Source organism: Myotis lucifugus, unplaced genomic scaffold (genome assembly GCF_000147115.1).
Source record: "Myotis lucifugus unplaced genomic scaffold, Myoluc2.0 scaffold_96, whole genome shotgun sequence".
Taxonomy (NCBI): domain Eukaryota; kingdom Metazoa; phylum Chordata; class Mammalia; order Chiroptera; family Vespertilionidae; genus Myotis; species Myotis lucifugus.
In genome coordinates this window covers 3,267,769-3,281,398 of record NW_005871144.1, presented here as the reverse complement: position 1 = coordinate 3,281,398, position 13,630 = coordinate 3,267,769, and the positions used below count along the sequence as shown (strand labels likewise).

Here is a 13,630-nt window from a genome sequence, read left to right as displayed (position 1 = left end):
AATGTTTATAGAAGCCTATTTTTTATTAACATTCAAAGCTTGATATACTCGTAAATGTCAGTTTAGGCTGTTATGTATAAACTAGAGGTCTGATGCACAAAATTCGTTCAAGAGTAGGCCTTTCTTCCCCTCGTTGCCGGCACCGGCTTCCCTCTAGCACCCGGGACCCAGGCTTTCCTCCGGCCTCTGGCAGCACCCGGGACTTGGGCTTCCCTCGCAGCACCAGTTTTGTCCAGAAGGTTGTCTGGAAGGACGTCCGGTCTAATTAGCATATTATGCTTTTCTTATGATAGATGGGCAGGGATATTATGATAAAAGTATAACAACCAGGATTCTGGGTGGGAAAGCCCTGACTTGTAACCTTTTTCAATTTCCTAGTGTAACCCTTTCTCCCACCCCACCACCACCCACTGCCCGCTTCGCCAAAGCCCATTTCAGCCTGGCACTGTGAGGTCACTAAACTTGGAGTTGCAAGGTGATTTAATCACCTTCTTGAACCAGTACAAATTGGCTTTAGCATATAACACTAGTATACTTTCTAAACATATAAGCTTCATATTATTTAAAATAATAATGTACTTGGTAATATTTACTGTCATAGTACCATTCACATATTTTGATATCTTGTTTAAAAATGCAAAAAGTGAAACTTTTAGGGATTCAATGTTGGGCAACACAGAACTTCCTCTTACAACTTGAAAAACCTATAGGCAAATATGTACATGCCCAGCCACATACTAGTAAAGTAGTTCCATAACATGTTCCCTTTTGAAAACTCCTGGGATGACATTAAAAGGTTTTCCATGTGTTGTCACCTGCATGAACTTAATCGCTGTTCCCCTTTGCTGAATTGACTAGAAAATGTCATCACATCCTGCTCATGCACCCCGTCATAGCAGGCTTAATATTTATGGATGTATGGGTGGGGGGGAAGTCTTTTGCGAAGTGGTGTGCCTCACGTTTATCAGGATAAGTCACTTTGCCTACTGGGCAATTCATTTAATTACCAGTGAACCTCAGTCGGTAATGTGTTGAATGTCCTTTTGGCTGTAGGTTATAAAAGCGATAGAAGAAGGCTACCGCTTGCCGGCGCCCATGGACTGCCCCGCGGGCCTGCACCAGCTCATGCTGGACTGCTGGCAGAAGGAACGCTCTGAAAGGCCAAAGTTTGAGCAGATAGTTGGAATTCTGGACAAAATGATTCGAAACCCAAGTAGTCTGAAAACACCCTTGGGAACCTGCAGTAGGTAAGAAATACCTGAGGCAATGGAACCTGGGAGGAATTGATATGCTCACATGAACCATTTATCTCCTCAGCCCCATCCCAATGGCCAATGGACATGTGTCTTACATTATAAGTCCATAATAAACATATTGTGTTTACCATTTTTATTTTTTTATTTTCAGATAGCTTACCTCAATTGATTAGTGTTTAAAGAGACCTACTAATTATATTGTGTGTGTGTGTGTTTTTCCTTAAAAGTTATGATAGATATCAGTGGCTGCCATTTAGAAAAAAAAATTAAATTGAAATTTTGTGATTGGGTGGCATTTCACATTTTCAAATCATTTCTATTTATATTATTATTATTATTGTTAGGCTTTGTATTACCAGTACCCTAGTTTTATCTATTTTATTGTTTTTCTGTGAGTTATGTAAAAGGACTCTCTGAAATTCACATTTGTAAAAGTAATTCAGTACGTGATTAAAGAGGTATACCAGTTAAAAAGTGTCTGATGGGGGGGAGGGGTCAAGCGGGGAAAAGGGAGACATGTAAAACTTTAGACAATAATTTTTTTTTAAAGTAAAACGTGTTACACACACAACAAATAAAAATAAATAAAATAAAAAGTGTCTGAAACACGCCATTCTTTGAACTTGACTTCCTCCATTGTGATGCATACTAGTAGTTATTCAACTTCAGCTGCCAGGTAAACCCAGTGCTCTGTTCTGCACTGGAGGTCAGTCGGGCCCTTGTGGAGGTGTGAACTCACACGGTCTCAGAAGGGTGCCCTCAGTACAGTGGTACATAATGTTCTTAATAGCACCCTCCTGGTCTAAACAAGTCAGTCCACAGCCAGATGTGCTTCCTGTACTCACACTTACTTTTAGAGAAACAAATGAACAAATATTTACTGATCACAAATACTGCTGGCTGTACTTTTAAAAATGCAGGGATGATGCAATCTGGTGGGAGTCTGCAGTAATTGGGTCACCTTATGCATTATATTTTATTAGTATATCCATTTATTTTAATATTTACACATTTACATTTTACATTTATATTATTTTAATATCAATTAAAATGTGTACTTTGGTTCTATATGTCCTTATTTTTGTATAAGACAAGACATTTTTTCCCTTAGTAGTTCATGGAAAAAAATGTATTTTTCTGTTGTTGTTTTTTCTTATTTAGGCCAATAAGCCCTCTTCTGGATCAAAACACTCCTGACTTCACTACATTTTGCTCAGTTGGAGAATGGCTACAAGCTATTAAAATGGAAAGATATAAAGATAACTTCACAGCAGCTGGCTACAACTCCCTTGAATCAGTTGCCAGAATGACAATTGAGTAAGCTTAAACTTGTTAAATTATATTTGGGAATGTATTTACGTACAATTCAAGCTGTAGACAGTAGAGGTATGTTAAAGAGGTCTGAACTATAAAACAAGGGAGAAAAGTATCTCTTTAGTAAGTACTTACTATGTGCCAGGCATTATCCTAAATAGGCCTTTTAACATAAACAGTATTTTCTTTAACCCCCACAGCAACAGTTTTATTATGTCAATAGTTTCTCATACAACCAGGCTAAGGCTCAGTGAACTGAAATATTTTCCCCAAACTAGCTCAGCTAGTTAAGTGGTAGGTAATTTGTCTCCATAGCCAGTGTTCTAAACATCATTCAGTGAGACTTCCTTTTTCATTAACCACTGTATCATTTAAGTTCCTAACCTTTCCTCATTGCAGCTAAGGATTTCTTTCACCACATTTGTATCCGACATTAACAATCTCAAAGTTTCAAACCCAATGCCAAAATGCATTAGGACATTCAATGCGATTATTTTCTGAAGAGGTCAAAGGAAGCTTAATTTAATTTACTGTAACTAAGAGCTTAGTTTAACTTACCTTTTGGAAAGTGTGTGAATAATTGCATCAAAATTTTTTTAACCTTAAGAATCACCTGATAAAACAACTTTGAAATTGCTATGACCCGGAAGTAAAAGTGAATTTTCTGTTTTGGCTCCATCACTGATTATGTGGCCTTATGAAATCTATTAAATGTATCCCAAACTTAGCTTCCTTGGCTGCTGCATACATAACACTTATGGGTGATGCAATTCCTGTCAGTCAGTGTGTTTGAAAATGGGTAATAGGGTAGTGAAGACCTGGTTGGGCGGGGGGTGTTAGGAGCTGGGAGGAGAGGGGTAAAGGAGGGAAAATAAGAGACATCTGTAATACTGTCAACAATATATATATATAAAATAAAAAAATTCTGATATAAGAAAAATGTTTTAAAAAGTGGGTAACAACCTTGAAGGTTTTATTAGAGGGCTCCATTTTACGTGCTGTTGTGTGAAGGGTTTCACATTTTTAAGATGAGATGAAGGCCAGCAATCAGACACTGCTTTCTGACATGTCAGGAAATGGAGTGTACATGAATTTAAGAATGTACATGCTATCTGTTCAAGTTTTCTGCTAGTCACCTCGTGGGTAGACCTGGCATAATTATGCCTGTCTCCCCAAAGTCACCTACACCCCTGAAAGACTGTGTCTCAGTCTTATTAAACCACTGCTATGAAATAATGCAGGGCTGTCCTGTTGCTGTATTTTAGGTGCTTGAATACCTAAGCTCAATCCTAATGGCTATTCGCAAAGGTAAAAGTACATACACAGATCCAGTTAGCTTATGTCAGATTTAAGCTATTAAACATGGGTAATGGGTATTGTACTCTTTACATAATATTTATTTCTGAAATGTAGTCAAATGGTTGAACTGAACTGAAAGTAAATATACAACCAATAATATTCTCAGCATTACTATATACTTAAACTCAGTATAAACTTTTTTATGATCATTGATGAATCTTGATCCTCCTCCTTCTCCTCCTCCTCCTCTTCCTCCTCCTAGAGCCCAGAAGTATCTCTATTCATACTACATTTTATTTTAATAATTAATATTTTAACTTCACTCAGGTTCAAGAATACAGCATTTCAATAACATTTCCTAATCTTACCTTAATTAATAATAATTTTAAGACATCATTTCTTATATAAAATTTCAAATCACTTTGAAAGGAATTTATCCTGGCAGCTTGAGAGCTGAGCATTAAGTGTTCACAGAGGAGAATGCTGATGCCACGGCCAATCTGACCCACTGCAGGAACATGATCATCATACCCAAGGGCTCTGCGATTAGATACACAGATTATTTAATTGAAGAGTTGATGACAGTTTAGCACCAAATACAGTCTTGGTGAGGCAACTAATAAAAGATGCATTTGTCTTTTGCAGGGACGTGATGAGTTTAGGGATCACACTGGTTGGCCACCAAAAGAAAATCATGAGCAGCATTCAGACTATGAGAGCACAAATGCTACACTTACATGGAACTGGAATCCAAGTGTGATCAGCGTTTCTCCCTTCTGAGGGAGACTGTAGACTGTGAGAGAACGGTGCTGGCCTTCAGTATGTGCGGAGAATGCTGCTAGAAGACAGTTGATGTCCTGGGTCCTTCCTACAGTGAAGAGAAGATTTAAGAAGCACCTATAGACTTGAACTCCTAAGTGCCACCAGAATATATAAAAAGGGAATATAGGATCCACCCCTGGTGGCCAGGAAAACAGCAGTGACAATAAACAAAGTACTACCTGAAAAACATCCAAACACCTTGAGCTCTCTAACCTCCTTTTTATCTTATAGACTTTTTAAAATGTACATAAAGAATTTAAGAAAGAATATATTTGTCAAATAAAATCATGATCTTATTGTTAAAATCAATGAAATATTTTCCTTAAATATGTGATTTCAGACTATTCCTTTTTAAAATCATCTGTTTATTCTTCATAAGGACTTTGTTTTAGAAAGTTGTTTATAGCTTTGGACCTTTTTAGTGTTACCTATGACACATTACTACTACACTGGGTACTTTTGAAAGAATCTCAAATTTAAAAAAAAAACACATAGCATGATGGTAGATATCTCTATCAGAACATTGGTGTCCTTTTCTGTGCCGTTTTATTTGCTTATCAGTGCTGTTTGGATATGGTTTGCTAATTGGCAGGTAGTCAAGAAAATTCAAGTTGCCAAGAGCGCTGATATTTTTTAAAAAGAAATTTTTTTGTAAAGAGCAGTCAACACTATCTTTTCAATGAAAAAAGCAATAATGATCCATAAATACTATAAGGCACTTTTAACTGATTGTTTATGGAGGGATTTTACGAGACAGAATTTACTAAAAAGAAAAACCCACAAAACTCAAATTGTAGGATTTTGACCATAAAGAAGGTATGAGACACTTCACCTAAAGAATCTCGGTGAAGGCAAGTCTCTGAGAGCAAGAACTATCCAGTGTTATCTAAATAGTGTGAGCACATGAAGATTTTTCTCAATACCATACCACTAGGGAATTTAGGAGAAATAGTTGGCCTATATTTTATAGCCTGTCCTGTTTTAATGCAGTCCAAACACACGAGGAAAGAATGACGTTTTATATTAGAACTCTGAAGCATGACACGAGGGGCAGTTCACAATTTTCACCTTGCAACACAACGTTGCTGCACAGGATATCACCAATGCAGTTAAAGAAGAGAAAAAATTCTTTTATTTGTGAACATTGATGTGAGAAACTTAGGTGAAAGAACACCTTTGACCATGGAAGGAAGAGGTGAAGGATCTGACTTTTTTTAAGCTTTATTTATTATTCCATATTATTTGATTACATGTTAGAATTTCACAAGCAATAATTAAATGTGTCTTTATAGCTATTTCAGGAATGTATAATGTATACATATTGTGAGTACTGCTTTCAAAAGTTATGAAAATCATGAACTACCCCAGAATTGAACTGTTGTACTTCCAAAGAGAATTGGGCTGTTTATAATGATTTTACTAGAGAAAGATCCCAGGGATCGGTCATAATTGGTCTTGTTTGATAATGTGGGCATCCACAAGCAAACAAACACAAGAAACAAAATCTGTAAATGTTCCTTTGTAAAACTTGTAAATTTTATTTATACTGTCTTGTTTTGTACACACATTTCTCTGTAGTGGGCTCTGAATACATTGAAAATGCACTATATTTTTCTATTTTACTTGCAGAGCATCACAAAAGAACAGGTATTTTCAGTGCTACATAATGTGTTTTCCCACATTTAGGACCAAAGATGGCTATAGAAACATTCAAATGGATTGCTTCCCAAACCCTTCCCCACCTTTTTTTCCACCCTCTTTTAAGTCACTGTACAGTGTTATTTGATATTTTAATTTATTTTTTGATTGACTAGAAAAATCATTTTAATTTCACTAAAATGTTTTTTGTCCCTAAGGAAAAATAATCTGTAAAGTAATTTTAATTAGCATAATATAGTCACCTAGACACTTCCATTTGTAATCTTTGTAATAGACTGTAAATATATTTTTGGAACTATGACACAATGTGCTTGAGGGTTATTTTTCAGTGTCTGCAGTGTATACAAGTGTTTATACTCAGTACAGCACTTTACAACTCTAATCAGTAGCATTGGCCTTTGTGAGAATGAATGAAAGAGTTGGAGTGAGTGTTCTTAATTCCGTTTGGATTCTAGACTCACTGATAATGAAGTTCTTTTCTTGTTCATAGCTTAAGGTGCTTATTTTTTCTATTAAAATTAAATTAACAAAAAAGCCATTCTAGAAATAGAAGACATAGTATGGTACATGCAAACGGTGTCTTTCCTGCTTTTTCTAGCACTAGATTTATAGTTGAGTAGTCTTTCTTGAGTAGAAGGGCAGAAGAAAAGTTTTTTTTGAGGTTTTTTTTCAAAAATAACTTTTTCCTTCAGCAATATACCTCATCTGCCTTAAATTTTTTACAGCTCTTTACAGGGAAAGGGGAGAAGGGATGGGAAAGACACACAGCACAACAGGAAGGGTAGGATGACATCGCTCTCGGTTGTAGGTTTCTTTTCCCAACCAACGTTATGATTTTGAAATACATGTATGTGAACACGATATTCAGAGAAAAGGACGTAACATTGTAATGCTGATTGTAATACTCTTTTCCAGAAAGAGAGGAAAAGGTATAACAGTAAGAATGTACAACTTGCACCTTGAAATCTTTTTTTTTTTTATAAATTAGTGCTCAGGGGAGGAAAAGTAGAGAGAGAGTATATGTCAAAAATAGAGTTCAAAAATTATAAAAATGCAAAAGGAAATGGCCTCCTTGCTTTGATAGAGCCGCCTTTTTTAGAACGCTGTCTCCACTTGACGCATGTTTTGCGTTCAGTACTGAAATAAAAGTAACGTTTGTTACATCCGAATCTAACATTTTCTCAGCAATTGGTCTGGGCCTTGTTTACTAGAACTGGTGGTTTATTGATTGTCAGAGCACTATTAGTTAAATCATATTGTATACTTGTGTAATCTACATTAGCTAGTACTATTTAGGACTATATTTTAATTGCTCCTCTTATCCGTGTTTTTAAGACAATTAAAATGGTGTAATTCACCTCTCTTTTTTTATTTAGGTAATGCTGATATTCTCCCTTTTGTTTCCTGAGTAGCCTAGAACTGTGCTACTCACAGATGTGCATGTTCAAATAAATTACTGATGTGTATTTTTTTGCTATATGTGGAGAAATCATGGGGAACTTGGGGCGAGATGTGCTTTTTGTTGGTTGAATTTGTCCCTCCTTGCCTAAGAATTACTACAGGGGTCATCCTTTTATAAGGACGAACTGCTTTTGAACAGTGTCTTCAATGTATCAAGCACAAATAACTCTTTCTTCAACACGAATCATAAGTCTCTTTTTACCAGCTTAAAATAATAAACGAGTCTATTAGACAATGTAAAGACGATCCTGTCTCCAATCATTGGCAGATTCCTTGATGTCCCTTGCTCATTCTTTATTTCCATACACAGTATCATGAAGGGAGATGTTCAGAGTAAAGGTTTTATTGAAATATTTCAGGAGACCCATCAGAATACAAAGATAATTAATATCCTTTATTTCCCCTCATCTTCTCGCACACTGACTTAATTCCACTCTAACCATTACAGAATAACAAAAAATGTCTTCGAAGACCGCCATACTATCCGACATTTTAGCTAAAATGCTTTTTTGTTTATTTTTGAAACTACAACTACATGGAACTAACAAGAATATTTGCATGGGGAAGGTAATATTTCATCATTGGACGCTAATATAAGACAGCAACTTGGAGCATGTTTACACTTAAGATTCTGCAGGATACAAGCATAGGGTCCAGAGCAGGTGGGGACAGGGCGCTATCTGAGGTCTGATTGTGTTTCACTGACACCGACACAGTGATCATTTCAACGTGCGCCTGAACTGAAGAAAACTAAACATTCTCTTTATACAGCATCATCATCTTAAGCTCTGCAAGCTCTTGACTATCCAAACATGTTTCAAAAACTGAGATCAGGCAAATGCCAGGTGAGGTGCTATCACTGGTTGTCACACCTGTGATGCTGAGGCTCAGGCTAGGCTGAACTGAAGAGATTACCTTGAAGCCTCGGCTATCCCTGATGATTCAACAAGCAATTCCCTTGTTAAGTTCACACAGTGCGGCCTGAAACAAGGAAGGGCACGCAAATGAGCTCCTAAGTACTGGACTTATAAGTGGCACAAAAATACACTATCCTACCCGCACTCTTTTTCTTCCAAAATTATGAAGCCATTACTAAGTTCTATCACTAAGTAAAAGTGAGATTGCCTACATATGCTGCTCATGGGTAACCACTTTTTGTTGTTTTATATTGTTAACTGCAATGAATATTCAATGTCAGTTTTGAGGAAAGCTGCTGAAAGCAAGACACATACAACAAAGAGGTGATCTGATTTCTAAATGAAAAAGATCATAACTACTGATATTAACAAATGATAACAGACAGTGCATGGTGACTGGCAAGCTTTTGTGATGCTCAGAAGGGAACAGCTTTCTCTTGGCTTTACGTCAGTCCCCTCAGCAGTCCCTACCTGGCTGCTATGCATCTCCATGTAGCTTGAAGAATATGGACAGGAGAATAAAATATTTCAATGGGAATGCTTCTGTGAGCCTCATTAGATGTACATGCTGTAAAGAGGTTTATTTTTTTCAAGTTCAGTGATTGAATATAATTAAATGTATAGTTAAACAAAGAAAGACCTCTTCTGATTGACCTTGAGGTTAAAATAAATGCAATTAATTGATCGTATTAGGCCTATTGCACAAACTTTGGCACATAGCAATAAGTAGCTCTAGTCTAGTGTTCTGTAGGTATGTAACAGCACTTTAAGTAGGTGGCAGTAGAAGGAATTCCTAAATTGCCAGCATTTGATGATTTAGGGACAGTAACAAGTGAGGTGTTGCCTATCCTAAACCTCCATGAATAGCAAATAAAGCTCAATCAGATATAACTTGCAACATGAATGTCATTATTTTAAATATCGCAGGTTTCTACTGCTGAAGATTAGTTTTGTTTCCCTTTTGAAATTCATGGCCTATATTAGTAGATTTTAAATCGATAGTATATTTTAACTATAAGAATGCACAATATAGTTTTAAATGTGTTGTTAATCATAGATCTTAAAGACACATAGGAGAAGCAGGCACATTTGTTTTAAGTAATGTTGGTTCTAGCATGGTAAAGGACAAACATATACTGTTCAGATCTCATCATTTCACTGTGTAACCAACACTAAATAAAGTAAACGACTGGAAAGCAAACTCTAGAAAAACAAACAGAAGAAAATGAAACTGCATTTGCAGAACTAGTGTTCATATCAATGGCGTGTTTTTAAAAATATTTCCCAATTCATAGAAATGAGGCAAACAATTCAAGAATGCTTTTTTATTACATTGTTGGGTAGACTGTACAGCAATTTACAAGAGAATGCTCTAAATTTAATCTGACATCTCTCTGTCAATTTGTTTGAGACATGCACTGTTAACATTGAAAACTGTATAAAATATGAGGCTAAAATATGCTCTCTCCAGCCCTAGCTGGTTTGGCTCAGTGGATAGAGTGCCAGCCTGTGGACTGAAGGGTCCCAGGTTTGATTCCAGTCAAAGGCACATGCTGGGGTTGTGGGCTTAATCCCCAGTAGCATTCAGGAGGCAGCCGATCCATGATTTTCACTCATCGTGGATGTTTCTCTCTCTCCCTCTCCCTTCCTCTCTGAAAACAATAAAAATATATTAAAAATAAATAAAATATGCTCTCTCCAGAGGAAAGAGAGCCACACCTTTCTTTGGCTCAGACATTAGCACACGTGTTTGGGGGACCTACTGGGCAGGAGATCTATTGGCCAGTGTTGTTATTGTTATGTTGCTATTCCATGTTTTCACGAGATCTTTCCCGGTGGCACCTAAGCTCCAAATGTATTCATCAGAACCCAGCTTCACACAAACAGGAATCTGATGCTACAAACAGACCTGCTTAGCTCTACCTGAGAAATAGGCGGGGAAATGCATGGGCTACTGCTGCTATTTCAATGGTTCCACTCCTTGTAAAGGACTACCTGTTAGGTTAGGTGTGGTGTGGGACCAGCAGAACAAGAGCAATTAAAGCTCTTCTGATCTACTTACAAAACAAAGCTAGCAAACACAGAATATTATTATCCTTCAGATTTTGAAAAGGAGCAAATAATATTGTATATAAAAGTGTACATAAAAGGCATTAATAGCCCTGGTCAGGTGGTTCAATTGCTTGGAGCATCATCCCATACACCAAGCAGATTCAATCCCTGGTTGTAGGCACGTTCAGGAGGCAACCCATCATTGTTGTTGTTGTTGTTGTTGTTGTTGTTGTTGTTCTTCTTCTTCTTCTTCTTCTTCTTCTTCTTCTTCTTCTTCTTCTTTTCTTTCTCTCTCTCTCTCTCGCTCTCTCTGAAAGCATTTTTTAAAGACAGATGAATTACAGGAAATCTCTAGAGTCAGACAAGAGAAACCGAGTTTAAATGGAGAGTCAATGAAGAGCTATTAGCAATTGTAACCAGCAAAGGGATGTGGTGGAAATGAAGTTTAAAGAACCAAAGCCTGGCAGTGGTGCCTGAAATATGAATTGACTTCTCTTTATTTCTGGATCAGGACATAGAATATACCCTTCCATGCTTTCACACCTCTGCTCTCCATTCTCACATTCCCTCTCACTTTTCTAAATGGGGGGAATTCCTCTCCTCAAGACACAACTCTAAAGTTATTTCCTCCGAATCTTCGCTGACACCTGAGAGCCAGCATTTTACCTCCTATGCTTTCTGCTGCTGGTGCTGTGGTTGTCCCACTGTGCTGTCGGATCATTGGCATGTGTGTCTCTCTTCCACTGGATCAAGTGCTCTTGGAGGGCAGAAAGCCAAGTGGAAATCTTTGCATGATGTCCTTTGGGACTTAACAGTTCCTGGCACTCAGTAGACACTCTGTAAATATTTTAGAATGCTTGAAGTGCAAATTAATTCAAATTGGTTTTTGTCTTAAAAGGCAGCGAGAATCAGGTGCTCTGAAGGAGGCATGGGGTGCAGTGAAGGTAGCCGGAAGATGGGTGTTGAGGGAGAAAAGTAATTTCAGAGCACGGATGAATGCTTCTGTGATAGGCTGGGCAGCAGGGTGCCCCCAGGGACTGAGCTGAGGCGCTCAGAGAGGTGGACCTGTGTGAGAGAGGGAGGTGGGAGGAGCTGATTAGTAAACAAGACCACGACACATCAAATAGCAGTATCTTCCAGATGTTAAACAGAAGAGGTATCACTGGTTATAAATAACAGAGCAAGATTAAAGAATAATTTGAAATCAAGTAGAAGGAACTGGACTTGATGAAACAATGAAGAACTATTTACCACTATCTTGTTTGATGAAGCAAAGGCATGATGAAAATGTTTTTTAAGGAACAGTAATCTGCAGAAATATGTGAGATGCTCCTGTGACTATTTTTAAATTAGGCCTAGACAAGGGAACATAATGTTTTTTTCTGTAATGAAAACTTCCCTCATTCCAGCTCTCAACCTCAAGGTAGTATCCATGACTCTATGCTTAAGTAAAAATATAAAGCCAACTTTTGTGGTCTGGCCTGTAAATCTGCTATCTACATCGCAAAGAGGCAGCACCACGTCATGGGTGATTTCAGAGTCTGAAGCCAGACGTGTGACAGATTCCTATCACTACATGTGTAACACAAGAAAAATGATTTTTACTAGTATTTCTCTATCTTCCCTCTTATCTTACCTGTAAGATAGGCATAAGTAGTGCCCACTGTCAAGAGTTGTTAAATGTGTCCATAGAGACTTGGAGAGTACTTCTAACAATCTAAAATGCTCAATATACGTTAGCTCTTACAATGTCTTTGGGAAATATTTTTTCTCTGAATTTTGTTCTATTTAACAAACACAAGCACACTGTTATCAATTCTGAACTAACTTACCAATGAATTTTTCAATATAAATAATAGGGTTTTGCTCTAAATCTCATTCTTATTCTTTCCTCATGCTAAAAAAAATCATTATTAATCATTTCTCTCAAATCAGTACCCAAAACATCAAACTTTATTCTGGCCATAAACAATTGCTTACTACATCAGCTGATAGCTCTCCAGTGTCTCTGTAATCTACTACCACTCTCACAGCCAGTGCCCTAAATTAGGTTTTCCTCATTTCTCACCTAGATCAATGTCACACCCTCCAATATGACACCTTCCCCTAATGTTTTTTCATTATGACTTTCACTCATTTTTTTTAACACATAAAATGCTTCCCCCCAGTTTAAAAGACTAAGTAATAGCCTCTCACTGATCAGAGAACTGCCCTCACTTATGCAACATAACAATACCTGGGGCCCTACTGTGTGTGATCTTGACCATTATCCCCATCTGCCAGACTCAGCCACTTGAGGATTTGGCATAGAAAGTTCTGTCACCCTCCCTTGTCATTATAAGTTCTTAAAGGGGAGAAGTGAATGTATTTTATTTCTTCTGGTATTTACTGAGCCCAACATAGATTTAAAGGCTGGGAATGACTTCTCTTCCTATACCTCAAAGAAAGAATATGTAACTAAAACAAATGCTGGACAAAAGAAAGTTAAATTTGAGGAAACACATTCAAACTCCCCCACCCCAACTTATAATTAATATTACAATGTCTTTTTTTTTACTTTGTGTGTATCTCCTTCAATGACTTGAATATACCTCTGAAAAAATATAACACAAAACATATCCTGTTGTTAATAAACATTGCATTCTGAATTATAGAAAATTATATCTATGTTTATATGATAATTTACATTTTATCTCATTTAAATATATGTTTTAAATTTTATCTTTCACTACTATTGTTAAAGTGGTGGGGAGTTTTCTGTGTAGCTTTATGCTATCATCTTTTCAGGAAGTCAGAAAATCTCTAATTTTTTATTACCCAGTTATATTATACAATGTTTTACATTGTTTA

The 13,630-nt window shown here is 36.9% G+C and overlaps 1 protein-coding gene across 4 annotated transcripts in view; it reads left to right on the top strand.

Annotated features, from left to right (window-relative positions):
• EPHA7 (EPH receptor A7) overlaps window positions 1-8,054 on the top strand; it is a 171,975-nt gene extending 163,921 nt beyond the window's left edge. For 2 of the 4 annotated variants that reach the window (XM_006091813.3, XM_006091811.3), the window contains exons 15-17: window positions 1,054-1,247; window positions 2,418-2,573; window positions 4,515-8,054. In XM_006091813.3, the coding sequence (XP_006091875.1) occupies window positions 1,054-1,247; window positions 2,418-2,573; window positions 4,515-4,629 (465 nt within the window). In that variant the 3' untranslated portion in view covers window positions 4,630-8,054. The remainder of the gene's footprint in view (window positions 1-1,053; window positions 1,248-2,417; window positions 2,574-4,514) is intronic. The other 2 variants (XM_006091814.3, XM_006091812.3) reach the window with 2 other exon arrangements.
• Window positions 8,055-13,630: the final 5,576 nt, after the last annotated feature.